This window comes from Lactuca serriola, chromosome 4, assembly GCF_051521515.1.
Source record: "Lactuca serriola cultivar US96UC23 chromosome 4, Lser_US96UC23_V15, whole genome shotgun sequence".
NCBI classification, from domain to species: Eukaryota; Viridiplantae; Streptophyta; class Magnoliopsida; order Asterales; family Asteraceae; genus Lactuca; species Lactuca serriola.
Genome location: NC_136411.1, coordinates 208934834 through 208959077, shown reverse-complemented (window position 1 = coordinate 208959077; position 24244 = coordinate 208934834). Strand labels below are relative to the sequence as shown.

Below are 24244 nucleotides of genomic sequence, written 5' to 3'. Positions count from 1 at the left end.
CTTGAAGTCGTTCGATTCAGAGATACTTTCGGTGATAGGTCGGGAATTTTTTCGTGGGGATTTCATGATCCTCTCAAGATGTGGATAGTGCTAAGGAAAAGTGGTAACTCTAAACTTTACCGAGATAGTCATGATTTCAGTTCATGGACTAGGGTCGATCTGTCAGAATTATCTCGAGCTCCTTTCTCTAATCTCACAAACAATCCACAGGCAACTCAGTTTAAGCACTTCCTTGAAGATCAAGTTAAGAAAGGGTTTCTTGCCATGAAAACTGTTGAGTCCGTCATAGTAGAGCATCCTGACATCATTGATCCTAAAACTGACAAGCCTTTGCAAGTTGTGATGTGGCCCGCAACCAAGCAGGTCAAACAGTTCCCTGTGCTTCAAAATTATCAAGATGGATCTCTAAGTTCAATGGAGTGTTGGGTTTTCGATGAAATTACTTCCGATGCGATCATCAAGCTCAAGAATGGATGCATTCGACTCTATGATCGAAGAGATTTATTATAGTTTCGAACGTGTGATATTCATCACCTAAGCAACTTTCAAATTTTGGTGGCGGAGGATGCTTTTGAAGATGCTGTGAAGGTATAAACGACTATGGTTGCTGAGATTCTTAACAAGCGCATGTGGAATGGGGCAATGGGGCAAGCAAACGTTATGGTGGTCAATAAAGGTTAACTTCATGCTAGCACCAAACCAAGGGGGAGATTGAAGGGCTCAAGTTAGTGGTTTGGTCTAGGCTTTGCAATGTAATAGTAGTTTGGTGTAGTTGGAGTGTGTTATAGCTAGTTTACAGTTGTAATGAGTTTACGGCCGTAAACACCTTACGACCGTAAACTTTTCTCGGTCGTGGTCCCTATAAATAGAGGGTTAGTCAGATGTTTTGTGGTTGTTGATATCTTATTGTTCACGACTTTCCATCGAGTTGTACCAGACGTTTATAGCTATAAAACGTATGCAAGCTTGATTTATTATCTTTTCGCCTTTATTCTTGTTGTGTATGATTGTGTTTATTATTGATCACTGGTAAGATCCGTTATTAGGACTTTACAAATACAAACCTCAATTGAATTATCAAATTAATTAAAATAATATCTAAAAATTATTTTTATAGTAAAATAATATTTTTCAAAATGATTTTTATAAATTAATTAAGAATAATATTAAAAATATCATATAAAATTATTTATATCTATACTTATCATCGGAATTAGAAACGGTCATATAAGTAAAATTTTAAGTTATTTGATAATAACAATTATTAAAAAATAAGACTAAAACTCTAGAATAATATGTAGTTTTATTTATGTACAAACAACGGATAGATATTGTTTAAAAAGTTGAAACTATATATATAAACTTAGTGTAAAACTTAAAACTATTTTACCAATATTAATATCAATAAAATTACAATTGTAAATTACATATATTTTTTCAACATTTTAACAATTTTTTTTTTTAATTTTATATAAATTTATACAATTTAACTTTAATCTTTCTATACTAATAAAAAATAGTTATTATTGTCACTTGTCATTTTTTTATAATTTATATTTTCTTTTAAATGATCTATAAAAATGACATTTATCAATTTCTTATTATTTTTTATTTTTAAAAAATATTAATGTTGATAATAAGTTAGACAATATTATTTTTCTTAATTTTTAGATGAAATTTAAATTCATTTTGAATAAATTTCGATTATAATTACTGATAATTAATTGAATTTATACATTAAAAATCCTATAAAATCATATTTAATTAATAATTTATTGAAAATAAATAATTATAAGTTTTATTATAAAGTTTAATTATTTTTTTACTGTGGTCCCACCGAGTATAGCCATAGAAGGATCAAGAAGCTTCGTGAATTTCATACTCCTTGATGAAAGTCCTTACATTACAGATGTCATAATCTAAGTCCATAAATGCCATTCTTATCCCTTACCCCAAATTCTTAACTAAATCAAGCACACAGCTTCAGTCTTCAAAATTCCCAAAAGTGGATACACCTCATTCACCGTTGACCCGACGTTGACCTCTCAATGGAAGAAATTTCCATCCACATGTAGTCTCCCCGAAACTCTGTAAACCGTTACACTCCTCAATTCCCAATTCACCTTACTTTCTTACTCCCATCGCTCACTTCAATTAACAAATCCATTACGCTAATCCAAAGTAGAATCCAATTTCGACGGAATACAGTTTCGGCTACAAGTGCATCCCCCTCTGAAAGGTTCGTTCTTGTCTTCAATTTTAGTTGTTAATCGGATTTTCTTCCGTTATTGCTTCAAATTGGACATGGATTTTGTTTAACGTCAGAATATTTCTTCATTTTTGGAGTTCTTTCTTACAAACTGTGTCAGATTCAGCTCGTTCTTGTGTTCTTTGGTGCGTTTGTGTCTAATACATAATTTTTTTCAATTGCTTTTATCTTGAAGGAGTGATCTTTTTTTTTTATGAACTGTCCTCACTTTTAGACCTAGGTCTTGCTTTATATCAGGATATCATTTGGGGAATTACATACTTTTAGGGTTTTTTTCTTTTATTTTATATAATCAGTGGGGTTTCTGCGTTCCTTCGTATCTGAATTTTTCGGGTAATAATCTTTTCAATTATCGCTTCTTTCTTGATGCGCGTCACAATCTCTTGTCTGTTCTTTCAAAATTTGGATACCTTTTTGGCAAATTTTAAGTTGAGAGTTTTATTGGTGTTCTAATTTCGTTATTACTGTTCCAGATTAGGGTTTTGAGCATTCAATTTTGGGGAAAATGTTGGCGTCACATATGGAATCAAAAGGGCAAAGATGGCCGAATGTTAGATTGGGAGACATAGGAGATTTATCTACTGCTTTTAATTATGGAATCTCTGACATGATGATGAACAATTTATGGGTTTATGATCTTAACATACTTGAAGAACCACAAACCGATCAAATTTCTGGGTTCCCTGAGCAAGCATCATCTGAATTCACAGTTTCTGATCATCCCAATTTATCTTCAAAGTTTGTGGTTAACAACGATATACAGCAAAACATAGAGAATGATGATCCCAACTTCATAAAACCCAAGAACATGGAAACAATCGAATCTAAATCAACCCAAAAGTGCATAAAAGGCCCACGAAGCAAAAGATGCAGAAGAACCGTTTTTGAAACTCCATGGACTCCATCAATGGATAATCTTTATGGATCAAATGATAATCAAGGGTCTGGTATTAGCAAAAGAGCTTTGAGACAGGATGTTAATGAACCCACTTTCAAGATCCAAAAGGGTGTCAGTATTACTGATAATCTTGAAAGCAATGATCTTGTTTCAGAATCGAGTGGCAAATGTGTAAATAGTGTTGGAAGATGGTTAGAGGATGTGGGATTTGGAAGATATGCAGGTATGTTTGAAATGCATGAGGTTGATGAAGAAGCGTTACCTTTGCTTACTCTTGATGATTTGAAAGAGATGGGTGTTCTTGCTGTTGGGCCAAGAAGGAAGCTTTATGCTGCTATAGCTCGGTTGAGGGGCGAATGTGACAATTAACTTGTTGTGAAAGTAAGATCTAGACTTGTTAATGTAAGTAGTATGAATGTTCAACATGTTTTTTGAATACCCTTTTTTTCATATGCTGAAAGTTGTGTTTTTAGATGTATGAGATAGGTTGAGATGATCTTTTGTGTGGGGTTTTGTTCAACCTAGTAAATTTTGTGTCCAAAGTTTGGGTAATGTGGTTTGTGAGTTCTTTAAATTTGATTATTCCGTTCATGTCAACTATAAATACCCACCATTTCTCCATTTCCTCAAACTGATGGCAACAATTTGATCATCTCAAAAGGAGGCACTACTAGAAAACTGTGTTTTAAAAAGCGCACCTCAGGCGCTCGGAGGCACTAGGCCACTTAAGTCGACAGGAGAAATGCCTCCAGCCTCCAAGGTGATGTCGTGTACAGGAGGCGTTGATTCTTGAGGTGATGTCGTGTACAGGAGGCGTCGATTCTTTCTATGTGGCGACAATTTTTTTGAGGCACCAAGGCCTTGCCTTAGGGGATTCATGTACGGGTTGACCTTTGGGCTTTGAGTTTTGGGCTTATATTCTACCCTATTAATTAATTTATTGCTTTTCTAATGCAATCATAATCATGCGTCATATTACACTTAGTAGCATCAATGTCGACTCTGTATTTCTTTTGGGTATATGCGTCATATTACACTTAGTAGCATCAATGTCGACTCTGAATTTCTTTTGGGTATTCCAAGAGATTTCCACCTTCACGATAAATCCATGCAGGTTTATTCCCTCCTCTATTTTCTTATGTTTCCATTCTTCTGGAGTCTTCTTTTTCTTTCCTCCTTCCGATTCCATTTTGATTATTGATGATTTTTGTGCTATTTTTGTCTTTTTGAGATGACATTGATGTTTTTTGCTTCATAAGTTATTATTAAGTTGTTTTCTGGATGATGTATGGTTCTAAAATAGTTTAAAATTCTTTTGCAAATATAAGCTCCTTGCGTACACGAATCCCTCGATTCGAAGCGCCTCGAAAAATGAGGCTCTCAGGTGGTTAATCGCCTCAGAGCGCTTCACGCCTTTTAAAACTAAGTTGAAAAAATGTTTAAGGTTAGGAGGGCGTTTGGCAAAGTTTATCTAAAATACCTTATAACTTTTTGAGTTAAAGAGAAAATTGCAAATTTAGCCAAATACACTAATTACTTTGTAGAAAATAGCAAAAAAAAAAAAAATCCAAATTACAAATTTAGCATTAAAATCGCAGATGGATTAAGCCTATATGCGATTTCGTATTTCCATCTGCGAATGTACAAGTGCCTAAAGCACATCTGTGGTTTAGGCACTTGTACGTTTGCAGATGGAACAATCCATCTGTGATTTGGTGTTTTCCATCTGTGATTTTGTAGAGTTTTAGTATAAAAAAGATTTTTTTTCTTCATTTTTCACTATTTGTTTTAGAGAAACTCTCTCCTAGCAATTTCCTTAGATTCATAATGGACGATTTCATCAACAATCCCGAAAATGGGTATATATATAGCGAAATAACAACAAAAATGATAATTTCTTGAAAAGTTTTATATATAATAAGGTTATTTCGTAGTCAAACCCTATAAATTTCGTAGTAAAAAAAGCAAAACAAAAAAATTCATAAAATTGCACGTGAAACGAGAGGAAATCGCAGATAGACATAGTCCATCTGCGATTTTAGGCTGGAAAAAGGGTATATATACGGTGAAAAAAAAACCATCTGCGAACGTACGGTGGTTAAAACACGTATGTGTTTTAGCCACTTGTACGTTCGCAGATGGCTTATACCCATCTACGATTTTAGTGGCTAAAAATGCAATTTGGGTTTTTTTTGGCTATTTTCCACAAAGTAATTATTGTATTAGGCTAAATTTACAATTTTCTCTTTAACTTATAGCTGTGTCAAAACCGAGTTTTTAAAAAAGTGTTTGGTTAAGCTTATCCAGTATCAAAACGCTAGTGTTTGGCAAAAAAAAAAAAAACCTGCTTATATGTGTAAAATTACCAAAAAGGGCTTCTTTTTATATTATGACTTATTTTTCTTATTATAACCAGTATTGTAAAACTCGCCGAATTGGCCGATTACTCCTCCGAGTACTCGCTACTCGGCCCTTTACTGAGGCTAGTTACAGAATCCCTCGACCCTTACTGAACTGAGCAGTGTTGCAAAATCCGGTCAACTCGATGATTAATATGTATAATATACTTAATGATTATTACTACATATGTATCTTAAATTTTCAGTAATTATTCACAAAGTGAGACCATTATGTGTTTTTCAGTTTTTGTGTATTCACATGTGTAACGCTATAACGTCCCAAAAACCAAGGGTAAAATTTTCATTTTTAATATAACTAAAACATTGATACCATTTAATTCAAACAATCAAATCATAGTCAATCAAATCGTTTATCAGAGTTTATCCCAAAATCATTCATTGCGGAATTCATAGGTGTGTGCACTGCGATCAACCCGAGCTCTTCCTTTCCAAACGATAATACCTGAAACCATAAACAAACATGTAAGCACGAAGCTTAGTGAGTTTCCCAGAGCATACCATTCACACAAACCACATATCACATATCTTGTTAGCTATAAAAGCTACACATATCTTGTTAGCTATAAAAGCTACACACATATCGTATATACTGTTAGCTATAAAAGCTACCATATATCACATAAGCCCTGCATACATAAAACCTGTAATAGTGCCATGGGCTACCCCACATGGTCTTTACCTAGGACTGCTATGGGCTCCCCCACATGGTCTTACATCCAATGCCACGGGCTTCCCCCGGTGTCTTCCCCGCAAATACCATATATAAACAAGTAGCATATCATGCATCACATAAATATCTACACATAACACGTACATAAACCTGTAAGGATGTCGTGGCTACCCCCAGGGTCTTATACCATTGTGTCATGGGCTACCCCACATGGTCTTCTATGTACGTATCACAAAGACAACTAGCATATCACATAATTACCAGCATACCACCTAGCATAAAGCTAACTATCATATCACACAACATAAGATGGGCCGGCCTTGGTGCCTTAGATCCATTGGTATGGTGAGAAGACTCACCTCCAACTGTCGGCTGAAGAAATAAGATCACGCTGCTCCAACCACCGACACGAACTCCTCCACTGGTCAACACCAAATAACTGAACTCAATAAATACCAATAATTACCAAAATACCCCTAGAAGTCAACTGGTCAACTCTTGGTCAAAGTCAACCTTCCAGGTTGACCCTACTTGCCGAGTCAGCCTACTGACTTGCCAAGTTCATAAGCTCAGAAACCCCTTTCAATCGCGACTCGACTCGCCGAGTTAGACCATGACTCGCCGGGTCTACTGATTTCCGAGTTCTGTCCTGTCCAACTCAGTGAGTTTCCACTCCACTCACTGATCCGAGTCTTAACTGGAAGGGTTTGGGGTTTCACGATGTGACTCGCCGAGTACAAGAACAGACTCGCCGAGTCCAAGGAAATCTTCAGCAGACTCGCCGAGTTGTTCTTCCAACTCGTCGAGTTGCTGCCTAACTTCATCTAACTCGTCGGGTCCACCCATGTGACTCGCCGAGTTCCTACGCGACTCTAAGTCCGATATCTGGCCTGACTCGCCGAGTCATCTCCCAGACTCGCCGAGTCCTTACGTGCATTCTCCTAATCTCGAATCACAGAGCTACTCTTTTGCTCCAAACAATAGATCTGGGTTCCTAGAGTCCAATAGCAACATAAAGTTGCTACCTTTACGTGCTTTTTGCCTCATAATACCAAAAAACAAGCTAGAAAGGAACTTAACTCATGGGGAATGGCTTTTGCATAACAACTAACAGGGCTTTCTGCATCTATGATCCAAATAGAGTTCAGATCTGGAGTTTCAACTCCAGATCTAACTTGTGCACCAATTTCTCATCACATACTCCCAAAGAAACCCTAAAACTCCATGAAAGATGGATCTAGAAAGGAGAAAGCCAAAGATAACGATTCATTACCTCCAAATGCTCCAAAAAAGTTCCACCAACTTTAGATCCAAGGCCTCCTATTACACCACTATGAATCTCTTTTCTTCCAAACTTCAAATTACTTCACCAAGGGTAGATCTTGTTCTAAAAACGGTTATGGTGGCTAGGGTTTGGTGTACTGGGGGAGAGGGACTATAAAGGAACCCTAAGGAAGAGAATGAGACGTTTAAATAGTGCACAAAGTCCCAGATTTAGGGTTTTTCTCTTCAGACCAGACTCGCTAAGTCCACTTGCCGACTCGCCGAGTTGGTCGCTTACTTTACACCCGAATCCCGCTCCGACTCGTCGAGTTTCTCCCTAGACTCGATGAGTCAACCCTCTTTAACTTATGGTTTTCCTTTCCTTTCTTGACCTTTCTGATTTCGGGTGTTACAAACGCCCCATTTCTTGTATGTAAATTAATTAAGTATCTTCATTTCTTAAGGGGTACTCGACGAGTCTGTAGCTCGACTCGTTGAGTAGAAACGGGAGGATCACGCGATTTAAGTTGGCTACTCGGCGAGTCCATATGCTGGGACTCGACGAGTCTTCCTGTCTGGATGAAGCCCTAATTTCAAGGGTTTGCACCCTATTTAAACACATTTATGCGCCCCAAACCAACCTCCATCATCCTTAGAGCGTCCCTTGCTAAACCCTAGCCTCCCTTTAAGCTTTCAGAGTATTTCTCATCTTCTGAAGGATTTTTGGTGCATTTTTGAAGTTAGAAGAAGAAGAGAGACGAGAGGTTTTCAAGAGGAGCAAAGGAGATCTGAGTTTCTTGTGTCATTCAAGTCTCCATTAAGGTATAAAGCTCGAATTTTGACTTGTCATCATGTAGATCTTCTTAAAAGCTTGCTAGTGTTGCTTTTGAGCCATTTTCTAGTCATTGAGGTCGATTTATGGGAAGTTAAGATGAATGGGTTCAGATCTAAGCATTTATGGACTCCTTTAGCTCAAGGTTGCCACCTTTATTGAGCTAAGCACCCATTCCAAACCTAGATCTCCTCTTTTAGCTTCTTATTGGGCATTTTAGCTTATCTTGAGCATGCATGAATGTAAAGTTAGAAACTTTACGTGTGAAATCAGTCCTAGGAACCCAGATCTATGAATTGGACGCATTGGAATTTAGAAAAATCGACTGTAGAGTAACGACATGCTTGGGACTCGGCGAGTTGTTCTTCAGACTCGGCGAGTCGAGTCGCAAATCCTCGGTTTTTCCCCGATTTGAGAGTTTAGGGTGAATCAGTGACTAGAGTAAGGACTCAGTGAGTTAAGTCTTAGATTTGGAAGTAGTCAGAGTTGACGAGTTGTTCATACGACTCGGCGAGTTAAAGACTGGGTGTGTTCTTCTGTTGAAAGGGAACTCGCCGATTTGTTTATACAACTCGGCGAGTTGGATGAAGATTAGATTCGGTATTAGTATCAAAGAAGAACCTGTCTAGTCTTTGCCAAACTCGACGAGTAGAGGATTAGAATGGATAATAGGGACTCGACAAGTAATAGCGAGTAGAGGATTGAAATGGATGATGGGGACTCGGTGAGTTGGCGGTCCAACTTGGTGAGTCTGCGGTCTAACTTGGCGAGTCTGGTCAACTGAAAGTTGACTTTGACCTGGAGGTTGACTTATTCAGGGGTAAATAGTCATTTTACCCTGAGATTTGCTATCAGTATTTGATTTAGTGTTTATGGGATTTGTGGTCGAGGAGTTCCGAAGCACCAGTCAGCCAGTTTTAGAGCCAGTGTCTCAGCAGCCAGCATTACGAGGAGAGTTTCCTTCCAGTAGGAACGGGTCTACGGCCACAATGCCGACCCATCTAGTTAGCAGTAGTTCCAGACTTTGGTCTGATGCAGTGGTTCAATGTCCTTGATGTCTTTGTGATTCAAACATGTCTTTGTGTTATGTGTTCCGGACTTTAGTTCGATGCAGTATGCAGTATATGTGTTTATGCTAGTAGTTAAGATTATGTTATGCTATGTCCAGTCAGTTTCTGGACTTCAGTCTTATGCAGAGGGAAAGGCCCTGGTTAGTTCCGGACTTCGGTCCGATGCAGTTTCCGGACTTCGGTCTGATGCAGAGGGCAAGGCCTTGGTTAGTTCTGGACTTCGGTCCGATGCAGTTTCCGGACTTTGGTCTGATGCAGAGGGCAAGGCCCAATGTGTGTTTATATGTTGTTGTATGGTATGTGGTAGTTTGGGGGAGCTCACTAAGCTTCGTGCTTACAGTTTCAATTTTGGTTTCAGGTACTTCCGCTAGCAAAGGGAAGAGCTCAGGTTGATGGCATCACACCCACCACAACTTCAGTTTTATCCTTGGAGTTTTATTCAGATATTTTGTTATGATTGATACAGTTTTGTTTTGACACAGTTACTATGACTTTTGAGTTACTCTTTCCATTGTTCTTATTATATATGACATTCAATGATGTGATTTTGAGTAATAATAAAACAAAAATTTTTGGGGCGTATTTTGGGTTGTTTCAAGTTGGTATCAAAGCCTTGGTTTGAGGGACTCAGGCATACTTTCGAGTGTGTCTGAACTCAAACTAAGGAAATGGTAAGAGATTTTTAAAAGAGAAACATTTTTGAAAAGAATTTTTGAAAAAGAACTTGGAAAGAAAAAGAGTTTTCTTAAAAAGGGGTGTGGTGCATGCGATCGACCGACCTCAAGTAAGTACTCCCAAATTACCCATACAAGCTTATGTTATGATTATCAGTTTTAGTTTCATTAGAACAGTATGCTAGAATAGGACTAAGGATCTAGGAGGATGCCTTATGAGCCTGCTATATGTGTTACAGCTTTATGAGAATTGCATGCTAGGATTGAGTGGACAACAGTAGGATGACATGTTTAGGTTATGCCTGATAGTATGAGCTTAACATTGTATGCCAGTACAGCTTCTTGTTATGAGGATATAATTTTTTTAGTAGTTTCCCGAATCCGAATGCTGCTAGCTTTATGCTCTGTGGGACTCTGAGTGATGGGAGTTAGCCATTAGGTGAATACGACACATCACATGTGATCAGGGTTGAATAATCTCAGAGTGCTGGATTTGGCCTATTGCGCAGCTCTTATTTGAGTCCAATCGTTGTAGGGACGAGTCTTTTACTCGAAGGATTATCTTAGCCTCGTCACATGTGATGGTATTTAGGTGATGATTAATTGGCATTATAAAGAGGCCTTCAGCAGCTGAGGACTGGATTTGATTGAGTCAGGGATTTCCCTAGGGCAAGCCTAGGATGAGAGTAGTAGAGATCAGTAGTAGTAGTAGTGACTTGGTGGAGTCGAGGCAGTTCTTGAGGAAAGTACAGATAGATGTGGAAGGTAGTAGGGGGCCATACTACTGAAAGCAGAGGATCTGTACTTGAATCAAGGAAGGCCAAGGCGAAACCAGGAAACTTGTAGTAATAGTGATCCCTCGAGATATATCAGTATTTCTGACGTTTGTCACTATGTGTTACGAGAATGGTGGTTTTACGCCCTAGACCAGCAGTCGGCAGTTCAGGTGCCGGTGAGGGATCAAGACCACGCTCGGGAGCCGAGCATTTGGAGGATCAGACTAGGGAGTTTCTATCTTCAGAGATTACTCGCATCATACTTGAGCAGACTCCTGTGATATTTGGTTCGATCAAGGAGGGTATTTTGGAGCTGATGGATGAGAGGTTGAGCACCGTTCGTGCTGAGGTGGCGACCATGATGGAGTCGCGCATGCTCACTTCTAGGGAGTTCAGAGCCTGTAGAGCTCCTGACTATCATGGGGCGCGGGACCCCATAGCGAGTACTAGGTGGTTGGCAGATGTCGCCAACTCTTTCCGCTCCAGCAGATGTCCTGAGGGGGACAAGGTCAGATTAGCATCCTGTCTTTTGAAGGACAGGGCACGAAATTGGTGGGAGGAGATCGGGCATGTCATCGGGGATGACACAGCACTTGATGCGATGACTTGGGCTAATTTTACTACCAGGTTCAGAGCCGAGTTTTCCCCGGTTATCGAGGTACAACAGTTAGCTAGGGAGTTTCAGGATCTCACCCAGACTATAGAGACAGTGGTGGAGATTACCACAAGGTTCAGGGAGAGGGCTCTTCTCATTCCTCAATACGCAGCTGATGAGGATATGAAGAAGGCCCGTTATCATGAGATGTTGCAGAATGATATCCTCCAGTTTGTGAGCCGGTCCAACTGTAAAACGTTGGATGACATGATTGCTAGGGCTCGTGAGAGAGAGAGAGAGAGAGAGAGAGAGAGAGAGATTGATTTAGAGATGGAAAAGAAGAGGAAGCCAAAGGCGGCATCTGGAATAGGGAGTTCGGGAAAAAATCCCAAGGTATCAGATCACAAATCTAGAGGTCAGCAGAGCCACGGTCGGTGTGGCAAGTATGGGAGATTCCACGATGGGGCGTGCAAGGCAGCGAGTCCCGGTTGCTACAAGTGTGTCCGGACCGGGCATATGAGCAGAGATTGTACAACTACTCCCACCGTTACCCGATCATCTGATCTGATCTGCTTCCATTGAAATCAGAGGGGACATAAAAAGTCCCAGTGTCTGAGTTTGACAGCAGCAGCAGCAACAGGGAAGGTGGTAGCACCTGCCCCTACAGCATTGAGGATTACAGACTGCCGTTAGGGCCGAAGTGAGGTGCCAGTGGCGAAGAGTAGAGCCTTTTAGATGACAGGAGAGGAGGCGTGAGTGACTCCTTATGTGGAGACGAGGTCGTTCTTAGTGAACTGCATATCAGCTACATTATTGTTTGATTCGGGGGCTACCCGATCATTTTTTTCACCTGCGCTTAGCAAGAGGTTCAGTAGAGCTCCGAGGGAGCTGGATTGTCCACTTGAGGTTGATATAACTGATAACAGGACCGTCAGGGTCGCGAGAGTACATTGGGCTTGTTCGCTGCAGTTAACTGATGAGCAGTTTACAGTGGACGTGGTTCCCATTTCTCTGCGAGGGAATAAGGTTATAGTGGGTATGGATTAGCTGAGCCCCAATGGGTCAGTGATTGATTGTGAGCTACAGTTAGTGAGGGTCTGCAACCCTGGTGGGGAAGAGTTAGTGATTCAAGGCGAGAGGCCACAGCGCGGACCAATTCTTTGTTCGGCAGTGAGAGGTCGACGCTACTTCCAGTAGGGTTGCGCGGGGTACGTCGCCTATGTTTTAGATGCCTGGGAGAAGGGCAAGGCGACTGTTGACGATGTATCGGTGGTGCATGAGTACCCGTATGTATTTCCAGAGGATCTGCCTAGGATACCTCCGGAAAGACAGGTTGAGTTTCGGATTGACCTGGTTCCGAGTGCGGCTCCGATAGCCAATGCGTCATATCAGTTGGCTCCTCCAGAGATGCAGGAGTTGTCTACGCAGCTGTAGGAGCTGCTAGGCAACGGTTTCATCAGACCGAGTAGTTCACTAAGGGGAGCCCGATCCTGTTTGTGAAGAAGAAGGATGGGTCTCACCGTATATATATCGGTTAACGGGATTTGAACAGGGAAACGGTGAATAACCGATACCCACTCCCGAGGATAGATGACTTGCTTGATCAGCTTCAGGGAGCATCTTGGTTTACCAAGATTGATCTACGCCCCAGTTATCATCAGATGTGGGTCAGGGGTGAGGATGTTTAGAAGACAGCTTTTAGGACCCGTTATGGTCATTATGAGTTTGTGGTGATGTTGTTTGGGCTCACCAATGCTCCAGCCGTGTTCATGGATCACATGAACCGCGTAAGCAGGCTGATGTTGGATCTGTTTGTTATAGTGTTCATCGACGATATCCTGGTTTATTCCAAGACTCAGGAGCAGCATGAGGAGCACCTGAGGGCGGTGCTAGAGACCTTGAGGAGGGAGAGATTTTTCGCGAAGTTCTCCAAGTGCGAGTTCTGGTTGCGTGAGGTGTAGTTCCTTGGACACCTCATCAACTAGAAGGGGATACTAGTGGATCCAGCCAAGATAGAGGCTGTAATGCAGTGGGAATTGCCGAGGTCTCCATCTGAGATTCGGAGCTTCCTAGGGTTGGCAGGGTACTACAGGAGATTCATCCATGACTTCTCCAAGATAGCAGTTCCACTCACCCGACTGACTAGGAAGTTGGTGGTGTTTCGTTGGGGGCCTGAGCGGCAGGCAGCATTTGAGACCCTCAGATAGAAATTGTGCGAGGCACCGATTCTTACCCTGGCAGAAGGAGTGGATGACTTTGCAGTCTATTGTGATGCTTCGATCACAGGGATGGGAGCAGTGTTGATGCAGCGACGGCATGTGATAGCTTATACCTCTAGACAATTGAAGCCTCACGAGGCTAACTATCCGACGCACGATTTAGAGCTGGGGGCAGTGGTGTTTGCCCTCAAGATTTGGAGACATTACCTCTATGGGGTCTGCTGTACCATTTACACCGATCACAAGAGTCTGAGGTACCTCATGGACCAGCCGAATTTGAACATGAGGCAGCTTCGATGGTTAGATGTGGTAAAGGACTACGATTGTGAGATCCTTTATCATCCGGGCAAGGCCAACGTCGTGGCCAACGCCTAGAGCCGCAAGGCGATGGCGGCACCGATCAGAGATATATGTCTGAGGATGACAGTGATTACTCCATTGTTGGAGCGGATTAAAGAGGCACGGGTCGAGGGCTTGAAGGAGGAGAGGCAGAAGTGTGAGAGGATTGTGGGCCGAGTAGCTTCTTTCGGTGATGACAGTAGAGGATTGTTGACCCTTCATGGGAGGTTCTGGGTGCCGTATTGGGGAGGAGTACGACAGGTGTTGATGGATGAGGCCCACAAGTCCTGGTTCTCCATCCATCTAGGGCGACGAAGATGTATAGAGATCTTCGACCCGATTATTGGTGGCCCTGCATGAAGCGGGACGTAGCCTGGTACGTAGAAAGATGCCTGACCTGCAGGAAGGTCAAGGCAGAACACCAGAGACCCCACGACAAGATGCAGCCGTTAGACATTCCTGTGTAGAAATAGGAGGATATCGCTATGGATTTCATCACTAAGCTTCCTAGAACCGCACGTGGAGTTGACTCGATTAGGGTCATAGTGGATCGGCTGACCAAGAGCGTGCATTTCATACCGTTTCAGGAGAGCATATCGGCCGAGAATGTCACACCCCAAAACCGAGAATGACGGAAATATTCTGGGGTGGAGGATTTCATGTAAAGTGTCACAACACATTATAATAGTTAACAAGCAAACAACATCATCCATTGCATTAAATATATAAATTTAATACAAGCGTGTTATGTACAGTTATAGAAACCAAAAGTATGAACCAAAATATAAGATGAGTCTTGCACGCGCTCCATCTTCTCAAAAGTTGGCCTCGGTACCTATCTACTGATGACCTGAGAATACAAGTTATTTTGAAAGAGTTTATCAGCATTAAAGCTGGTGAGTTCATAAGTATTTAGTGTGTATGTTTGTATCAAAATCTTTGAAACAGTGTTTGAAGTACGAGTTTGTAAACGTTTGTAGTAAAAGTATGTGAATGTTTGTAAGTGTTTGTAAAAGTTTGTAACTCCTATAAAATCCTATATTTTCTACTAAAAGTAGCCTTCTACCGAGGCACATCTGTTTTGGGATGTTTGTTTCTTGTAAAATTGTGTAATTTTCCCAAGTGTAACTATCGTTATCAAAAGATAGTTTGTACATTAATGTTTAATTGAAGTAATCACCAAATAAATGTAAAGGGGTAAATTAATGTAGTACTGTAGTGTTGTATTATAGGAACTACTGTTGTACTAACTACCTTAAACCTGATTTATATCAAGGTATCATGTGATTAATTGTACCATACTATCGACTATGAACACGACGATGTAAGTCGTCAAAAGTATTGACATTTGGCACCCTAAGACCTGCAGGTCCGGCTGTAGCTAACAACAAGGTGTAGGATAGTCAATCCAGTATAGATCTATACACAAACTCACGCTCTCCCTCCAGGGGATTGTGGTTACAACTCCGGCCATGACAATGAAGGCATGCTCCGATACAATGGATCACATTTATGTTATAGTATACTTGTATATGTAACGTATGTACTAGGGTAATGAATGTATTGTTTCTCATCATAGTATCGTTATATATGTTCTCATCATAGTATTGCTCTATATGTTCGTATCATAGTATAGTTGTATAAGTTCTCATAGTAGTAAGTAATGACTCATGAATTAACTTACTCTTGTATGTTTCATTGGACTAGATGTAGTAAGTAGTATAACCCTAAACTATACCTATTATAGTTTATTAGCAAACTTGTTTGTATGACTGAATGTACTGAACTGAGATAAAGGTCTTTATATCTATACATATACACATAATATATAACTAAGGATTCAACGACACTCAGACAAACAACCGGGTACTTTATGTCCACAACCAAACAAGGACAGGAAGTAAAGTGGGTTATCAGTTCTAAATCCTTCAAACCTTATTTCTATAACTATATATGTAGTAGACATGGTTTTAACAATATATAAGTTTGAAAACTGTAAAAGAACGGTTTAGTATACAAAAGTGAATTTGATAAAGAGTTTGACATGTAATATAGTTTGATAAGCAGTTTGAAGTCATTTGTTGGTAAAACAGTTTAAAGTATGGAAAGTCCATTAGTATGCTAGTTCTTAATCACATGTGATTGATCTAATAAATAACATGGTTCAACTTGTATCCCCCCATAAAATCATTTAAAATCATTTAAAGACATTTCAAAGGTTAATTAAGGGGTATGAACTCACCTGTAGTGAGTTGTTTGTTCGGAAGTGTTGGACAACGTGCTAGGTGTCAAGTGAGGACTCGAAACACACACAATGATCCTAGTTAACATATAATAAACATATATGTATCTAATTAGACATTTAACAACTAATTATTCAAGTTAAGACACCCTAGGACATGGAAACACTTTGATTCAGGTGTTATTGGTACCATCGGGTTGCATCTAAGGGTTGTATGGCATGACATTGGAGTTTATGGCACAAGGACCACTCCTTACGAAGTTTACGGCCCATGGTCATTTCCCCTTGAGTTTATGGCTGTAAACACATGGTACTAAGTGCCAAGTTGTGTTTTGAGGTCTTATAAGTCATGATTGCACATCCAATGATCAAGTCCAAGCCTTAGGAAAGCATTAGGGGTACAATAAGACTACCTTGTAGAGTTTACGGCCTAAGGACCATATCCTTATGTTTTTACGGCTGTAAGAGCTTATGGGGACATGTTTTGATTGTTGTTTAAGGTCTTAAACACTTATAGGAAGGATCAAGGTTGGCATCCAAGGCTTAGGAAGGGACTAGGATCCATTTAACCACCTTGAGAAGGGTTTACGGCCGAAGAACATCATTGGCCGTAAACTCCTTTGTTCTTATGACTCTTGATGATTTTCAAGTGTTATCAAGTTCATATTAAGCACACAAGAAGCTAGGGAAAGTGTTATCCGTTCCATTCATGAATAATTAATAAAACTACTCAAACGGACTTTAAACCGGCTAAAATTAGCAAAAATGTAATTGGCTTTTAATTTAAGTGCTTGACTTTAGAGTTTGTACGAAGGAAAATTTTGGGTTGTCACGTCGTCCCCCCGTTAAAGGGAATTTCATCCCGAAATTAGATTTTAAGCAAATAAAGTAGTTACAAATAACTAAGCGAATAGATGAGGATATTTCAATTTCATTTGATCCTTGCGCTCCCATGTGAATTCCGGTCCTTGCTTGGCGTTCCTGCGAACCTTCACAATCGAGATACGACTTTGTTTCGTCTGCTTGACCTCACGGTCCATGATCTCTACAGGTTCTTCCACGAAGTTGAGTCTCTCGTTGATCTCGATCTTGTCGAGTGGGATTACGAGAGTCTCGACGGACAAACACTTTTTCAAGTTTGAGACGTGGAATGTAGAATGCACGTTACTGAGTTCGTTGGGTAGATTGAGTTTGTTAGCTACAAGGCCGATTCTAGCAAGAATCTCAAAAGGCCCTATGTATCTTGGATTGAGCTTCCCACGCTTTCCGAAGCGTATCAAGCCCTTCCAGTGTGAGAGTTTCAAGAGAACGCGGTCTCCCACCTGGAATTCCAAAGGTTTCCTTCGCTTGTCTGCGTAGCTTTTTTGTCGGTCTCTAGAGGCTTTCAATCGTTCCTGTCTTTTCCCGAATGATCTCTGGACCTGTGAGAGTGCTATCAGGAACCTGTCCTTTAGCTAACTAGGTGTCACCCACCTCAGCCCAGCATAGAGGGGATCTGCACTTCCGGCCACAGAAGGCTTCAAATGGAGCAGCCTTGATGCTCGTGTGATAACTGTTATTGTAGGAAAATTCGACAAGGGGTAAATGAGTATCCCATGACTTTCCAAAGTCGATCACACATGCTCTCAACATATCTTCCAGTGTTTGGATGGTTCCCTCACGTTGTCCGTCGGTCTGAGGATGGTAGGTTGTGCTCATGTCTAGCCTTGTTCCTAGGGAACTTTGTAGTGACTGCCAGAACCTCGAAGTGAACCTACTATCTCTATCGGAGATAATGGATATAGGTACACCATGCAGTCATACGATTTCCGTAATGTATGTTCTCGTAAGCTTCTCCATCTTTTCAGTTTCCTTGATAGGTGGGAAGTGTGCAAACTTGGTCAATCTATCGACGATGACCCATATGGTATCAAGTCCACCCGTTGTCTTAGGCAAGTTGGTTATGAAATCCATAGTGATTTGCTCCTACTTCCATTCTGGTATCTCTGGTTGTTGTAGTAAACCGGAGGGTTTCTGGTATTCGACCTTGACCTTCGCGCAAGTAAGGCATTTACTCACGAAGGTAGCAATTTCTGCTTTCATGTTAGACCACCAGTATAACTTCTTAAGATCCAGATACATCTTATCTGAACCTGGGTGGATGGAATAACGAGTGTTGTGTGCCTCGGTCATGACCAAGTCTCGGAAGCCACCGTGTTTCGGTGTCCAGATCCGGTCCATGAAATATAAGGCCCCGCCACCCTTGGCTTCTAAATTCTTATCCATTCCTCTAAGGGATTCACCCGCCACGTTTTCAGTTTTCAAGGCTTCAAGTTGAGCCTCCTGAATTTGTGTAGACAAGTGTGAATGGATAGTCATTGCCAACGATTTGACCATTCGACCAAAATATTCCTTATGACCTAGGGCGCCTACTACAAACGCCCCATTTTTGGTATGTAAATTAATTAAGTATCTTCATTTCTTAAGGGGTACTCGACGAGTCTGTAGCCCGACTCGTTAAGTAGAAACGGGAGGATCTCGCGATTTAATTTGGCTACTCGGCGAGTCCATATGCTGGGACTCAACGAGTCTGCCTGTCTGGATGAAGCCCTAATTTCAAGGGTTTGCACCCTATTTAAACACATTTATGCGCCCCCAACCAACCTCCATCACCCTTAGAGCGTCCCTTGCTAAACCCTAGCCTCCATTTAAGCTTTTTGGAGTATTTCTCATCTTCTAAAGGATTTTTGGTCCGTTTTTGAAGTTTAAAGAAGAAGGGAGAAAGGAGGTTTTCAAGAGGAGCAAAGGAGATCTGAGTTTCTTGTGTCATTCCAGTCTCCATTAAGGTATAAAGCTCGAATTTTGACTTTTCATCATGTAGATCTTCTTAAAAGCTTGCTAGTGTTGCTTTTGAGCCATTTTCTAGTCATTGAGGTTGATTTATGGGAACTTAAGATGAATGGGTTCATATCTAAGCATTTCTGGACTCCTTTAGCTCAAGGTTGCCACCTTTATTGAGCTAAGCACCCATTCCAAACCTAGATCTCCTCTTTTAGCTTCTTATTGGGCATTTTAGCTTATCTTGAGCATGCATGAACGTAAAGTTAGAAACTTTACGTGTGAAATCAGTCCTAGGAACCTAGATCTATGAATTGGATGCATTGGAATTTAGAAAAATCGACTGTAGAGTAATGGCATGCTTGGGACTCGATGAGTTGTTCTTTAGACTCGGTGAGTCGAGTCGCGAGTCCTTGGTTTTTCCCCGATTTGAGAGTTTAGGGTGAATAAGTGACTAGAGTAAGGACTCAGTGAGTTAAGTCTTAGATTTGGAAGTAGTCAGTCTCAACGAGTTGTTCATACGACTCGGTGAGTTAAAGACTGGGTGTGTTCTTCTGTTTAAAGGGAACTCGCCGAGTTGTTCATACAACTCGGCAAGTCGGATGAAGATTAGATTCGGTATTAGTATCGCAGCAGAACCCGTCGAGTCTTTGCCAAAATCGACGAGTAGAAGCGAGTAGAGGATTAGAATGGATGATGGGTACTCGACGAGTAGAAGCGAGTAGAGGATTAGAATGGATGATGGGGACTCAGCGAGTTGGCGGTCCAACTCGGCGAGTCTGCGGTCCAAATCGGTGAGTCTGGTCAACTGAAAGTTGACTTCGACCTGGAGGTTGACCTGTCCATGGGTAAATAGTCATTTTACCATGAGATTTGTTATCAGTATTTGATCTAGTGTTTATGGGATTTGTAGTCGGGGAGTTCCGAAGCACCAGTCAGCCAGTTTTAGAGCCAGATGCTCAGCAGCCAGCGTTACGAGGTGAGTTTCCTTCCAATAGGAACGGGTCTACGGCCACAATGCCGACCCGTCAAGTTAGCAGTAGTTCCGGACTTCGGTCCGATGCAGTGGTTCAATGTTCTTGATGTCTTTGTGATTCAAGCATGTCTTTGTGTTATGTGTTCCAGACTTTGGTTCGATACAGTATGCAGTATATGTGTTTATGCTAGTAGTTATGATTATGCTATGCTATGTCCAGTCAGTTTCCGGACTTCGGTCTGATGCCGAGGGAAAGGACCTGGTTAGTTCTGGACTTCGGTCCGATGGAGAGGGCAAGGCCCTGGTTAGTTCCGAACTTTGGTCCGATGAAGTTTCCGGACTTTTGTCTGATGAAGAGGGAAAGGCACAATATGTGTTTATATGTTGTTGTATGGTATGTGGTAGTTTGGGGGAGCTCACTAAGCTTCGTGCTTACAGTTTCAGTTTTGGTTTCAGGTACTTCCGCTAGCAAAGGGAAGAGCGTGGGTTGATGGCATCGCACCTTCCACAGCTTCAGTTTTATCCTGGGAGTTTTATTCAGATATTTTGTTATGATTGATACAGTTTTGTTTTGACACAGTTACTATGACTTTTGAGTTACTCTTTCCATTGTTCTTATTATATATGATATTCAATGATGTGATTTTGAGTAATATTAAAACAAAAATTTTTGGGGCGTATTTTGGGTTGTTTCAAGTTGGTATCAAAGCCTTGGTTTGAGGGACTCAGGCATACTTTCGAGTGTGTCTGAACTCAAACTAAGGAGATGGTAAGAGATTTTTAAAAGAGAAACATTTTCGAAAAGAATTTTTGAAAAAGAACTTAGAAAGAAAAAGAGTTTTCGTAAAAAGGGGTGTGGTGCATGCGATCGGTCGAGCTCAAGTAAGTACTCCCAAATTACCCATACAAGCTTATGTTATGATTATCAGTTTCAGTTTCATTAGTATAGTATGTTAGAATAGGACTAAGGATCTAGGAGGATGCCTTATGTGCCTGCTATATGTGTTTCAGCTTTATGAGAATTGCATGCTAGTATTGAGTAGACAATAGTAGGATTGCCTGTTTAGGTTCTGCCTGATAGTATGAGCTTAACATTGTATGCTAGTACAGTTTCTTGTTATGAGGATAGACGTTTTTTTAGTAGTTTCCTGAATCCGAATGTTTCTTGCTTTGTGCTCTGTGGGACTCTGAGTGATGGGAGTTGGCCATTAGGTGAATACGACACATCACATGTGATCAGGGTTGAATAATCTCAGAGTGCAGGATTTGGCCCTATTGTGCAGCTCTTGTTTGAGTCCAACCGTTGTAGGGACGAGTCTTTTACTCGAAGGATTATCTGAGCCTCATCACATGTGATGGTATTCAGGTGATGATTAATTGGCATTATAAAGAGGCCTTCAGCAGCTGAGGACTGGATTTGATTGAGTCAGGGATTTCCCTAGGACAAGCCTAGGATGAGAGTAGTAGAGATCAGTAGCAGTAGTAGTGACTTGGTGGAGTCGAGGCAGTTCTTGAGGAAAGTCCGGATAGATGTGGAAGGTAGTAGGGGGCCATACTACTGAAAGCAGAGGATCTGTACTTGAATCAAGGAAGGCCAAGGCGAAACCAGGAAACTTGTAGTAATAGTGATCCCTCGAGATATATCAGTATTTCTGACGTTTGTCACTATGTGTTACGAGAATGGTGGTTTTACGCCCTAGACCAGCAGTCGGCAGTTCAGGTGCCGGTGAGGGATCAAGACCACGCTCAGGAGCCGAGCATTTGAAGGATCAAACTACGGAGTTTCTCTCTTCAGAGATTACTCGCATCATACTTGAGCAGACTCCTGTGATATTTGGTTCGATCAAGGAGGGTATTTTGGAGCTGATGGATGAGAGGTTGAGCACCGTTCGTGCTGACGTGGCGACCATGATGGGGTCGCACACGCTCACTTTTAGGGAGTTAAGAGCTTGTAGAGCTTCTGACTATCATGGGGCGCGGGACCCCATAGCAAGTACTAGGTGGTTGGCAGATGTCGCCAACTCTTTCCGCTCCAGCAGATGTCCTGAGGGGGACAAGGTCAGATTAGCATCCTGTCTTCTGAAGGACAGGGCACCAGATTGGTGGGAGGAGATCGGGCATGTCATCGGGGATGACACAACACTTGATGCGATGACTTGGGCTAATTTTACTACCAGGTTCACAGCCGAGTTTTCCCCGGTTATCGAGGTACAACAGTTAGCCAGGGAGTTTCAGGATCTCACCCAGACTATAAAGACAGTGGCGGAGATTACCGCGATGTTCAGGGAGAGGGCTCTTCTCATTCCTCAGTACGTAGCTGATGAGGAAATGAAGAAGGCCCGTTATCATGAGATGTTGTGGAGTGATATCCGCTAGTGTGTGAGCCGGTCCAACTGTAAAACGCTGGATGACATGATTTCTAGGGCTCGTGAGAGAGATTGATTTAGAGATGGAAAAGAAGAGGAAGCCAGAGGCAGCATCTTGCATAGGGAGTTTGGGCAAAAAGCCCAAGGTATCAGATCACAGATCGAGAGGTCAGAAGAGCCACGGTCGGTGTGACAAGTATGGGAGATTGTACAACGGGGCGTGCAAGGCAGGGAGTCCCGGTTGCTACAAGTGCGGCCGGACCGGGCATATGAGCAGAGATTATACAGCTACTCCCACCGCTACCCGGGCATCTGATATGATTTGCTTCCATTGAAATCAGAGGAGACATAAAAAGTCCCAGTGTCGGAGTTTGACAGGTGCAACAGCAATAGGGAAGGTGGTAGCACCTGCCCCTGCAGCATTGAGGATTACAGACGGCCGTCAGGGCCGAAGTGAGGCACGAGCGGCGAAGAGTATAGCCTTTCAGATGACAGCAGAGGAGGCGTGGGCGACTCCTGATGTGGTGACGAGGTCGTTCTTAGTGAACGGCATATCAGCTACAATATTGCTTGATTCGGGGGCTACCCGATCATTTGTTTCACTTGCGCTTAGCAAGAGGTTCAGTAGAGCTCCGAGGGAGCTGGATTGTCCACTTGAGGTTGATATAACTAATGACAGGACCGTCAGGGTCGTGAGAGTACATTGGGCTTGTTCGCTGCAGTTAATTGATGAGCAGTTTACAGTGTACTTGGTTCCCATTCCTCTACGAGGGAATAAGGTTATAGTGGGTATGGATTGGCTGAGCCCCAATGGGTCAGTGATTGATTGTGAGCTACAGTTAGTGAGGGTCCGCACCCCTGGTGGGGGAGAGTTAGTGATTCAAGGCGAGAGGCCACAGCGCGGGCCGATTCTTTGTTCGGCAGCGAGAGCTCGACGCTACTTCCAGTAGGGTTGCGCGGGGTACGTCGCCTATGTTTTAGATGCCCGGGAGAAGGGCAAGGCGACTGTTGACGATATATTGGTGGTGCATGAGTACCCAGATGTATTTCCAGAGGATCTGCCTAGGATACCTCCGGAGAGACAGGTTGAGTTTCGGATTGACCTGGTTCCGGGTGCGGCTCTGATAGCCAAAGTGCCGAATCGGTTGGTTCCTCCAGAGATGCAGGAGTTGTCTACGTAGCCGCAGGAGCTGCTCGACAATGGTTTCATCAGACCGAGTAGTTCACCATGGGGAGCCCCGATCCTGTTTATGAAGAAGAAGGACGGGTCGCACCGTATGTGTATAGATTACCGGGAGTTGAACAAGGTAACGGTGAATAACCGATACCCACTCCCGAGGATAGATGATTTGTTTGATCAGCTTCAGGGAGCATCTTGGTTTTCCAAGATTGATCTACGCTCCGGTTATCATCATATGTGGGTCAGGGGTGAGGATGTTTAGAAGACAGCTTTTAGGACCCGTTATGGTCATTATGAGTTTGTCGTGATGCCGTTTGGGCTCACTAACGCTCCAGCCGTGTTCATGGATCTCATGAACCGTGTATGCAGGCCGATGTTGGATCGCTCTGTTATAGTGTTCATCAATGAAATCCTGGTTTATTCCAAGACTCAGGAGCAGCATGAGGAGCACCTGAGGGAGGTGCTAGAGACCTTGAGGAGGGAGAGACTTTTCGCAAAGTTCTCCAAGTGCGAGTTCTGGTTCCGCGAGGTGCAGTTCCTTGGACTCCTCATCAACCAGAAGGGGATACTAGTGGATCCAGCCAAGATAGAGGCCGTGATGCAGTGGGAGGTCCCAAGGTCTCCATCTGAGATTTAGA

At 42.0% G+C, this 24244-nt stretch overlaps 1 protein-coding gene across 1 annotated transcript; it reads left to right on the top strand.

Annotated features, from left to right (window-relative positions):
* The first annotated feature begins 1940 nt into the window (after window positions 1-1940).
* LOC145103215 (uncharacterized) lies at window positions 1941-3719 on the top strand. Its single transcript, XM_079040776.1, has 2 exons — window positions 1941-2239; window positions 2743-3719. Exon 2 carries the CDS (start codon window positions 2775-2777, stop codon window positions 3534-3536), a length of 762 nt encoding a protein of 253 aa, XP_078896902.1. The 5' UTR covers window positions 1941-2239; window positions 2743-2774; the 3' UTR covers window positions 3537-3719.
* Window positions 3720-24244: the final 20525 nt, after the last annotated feature.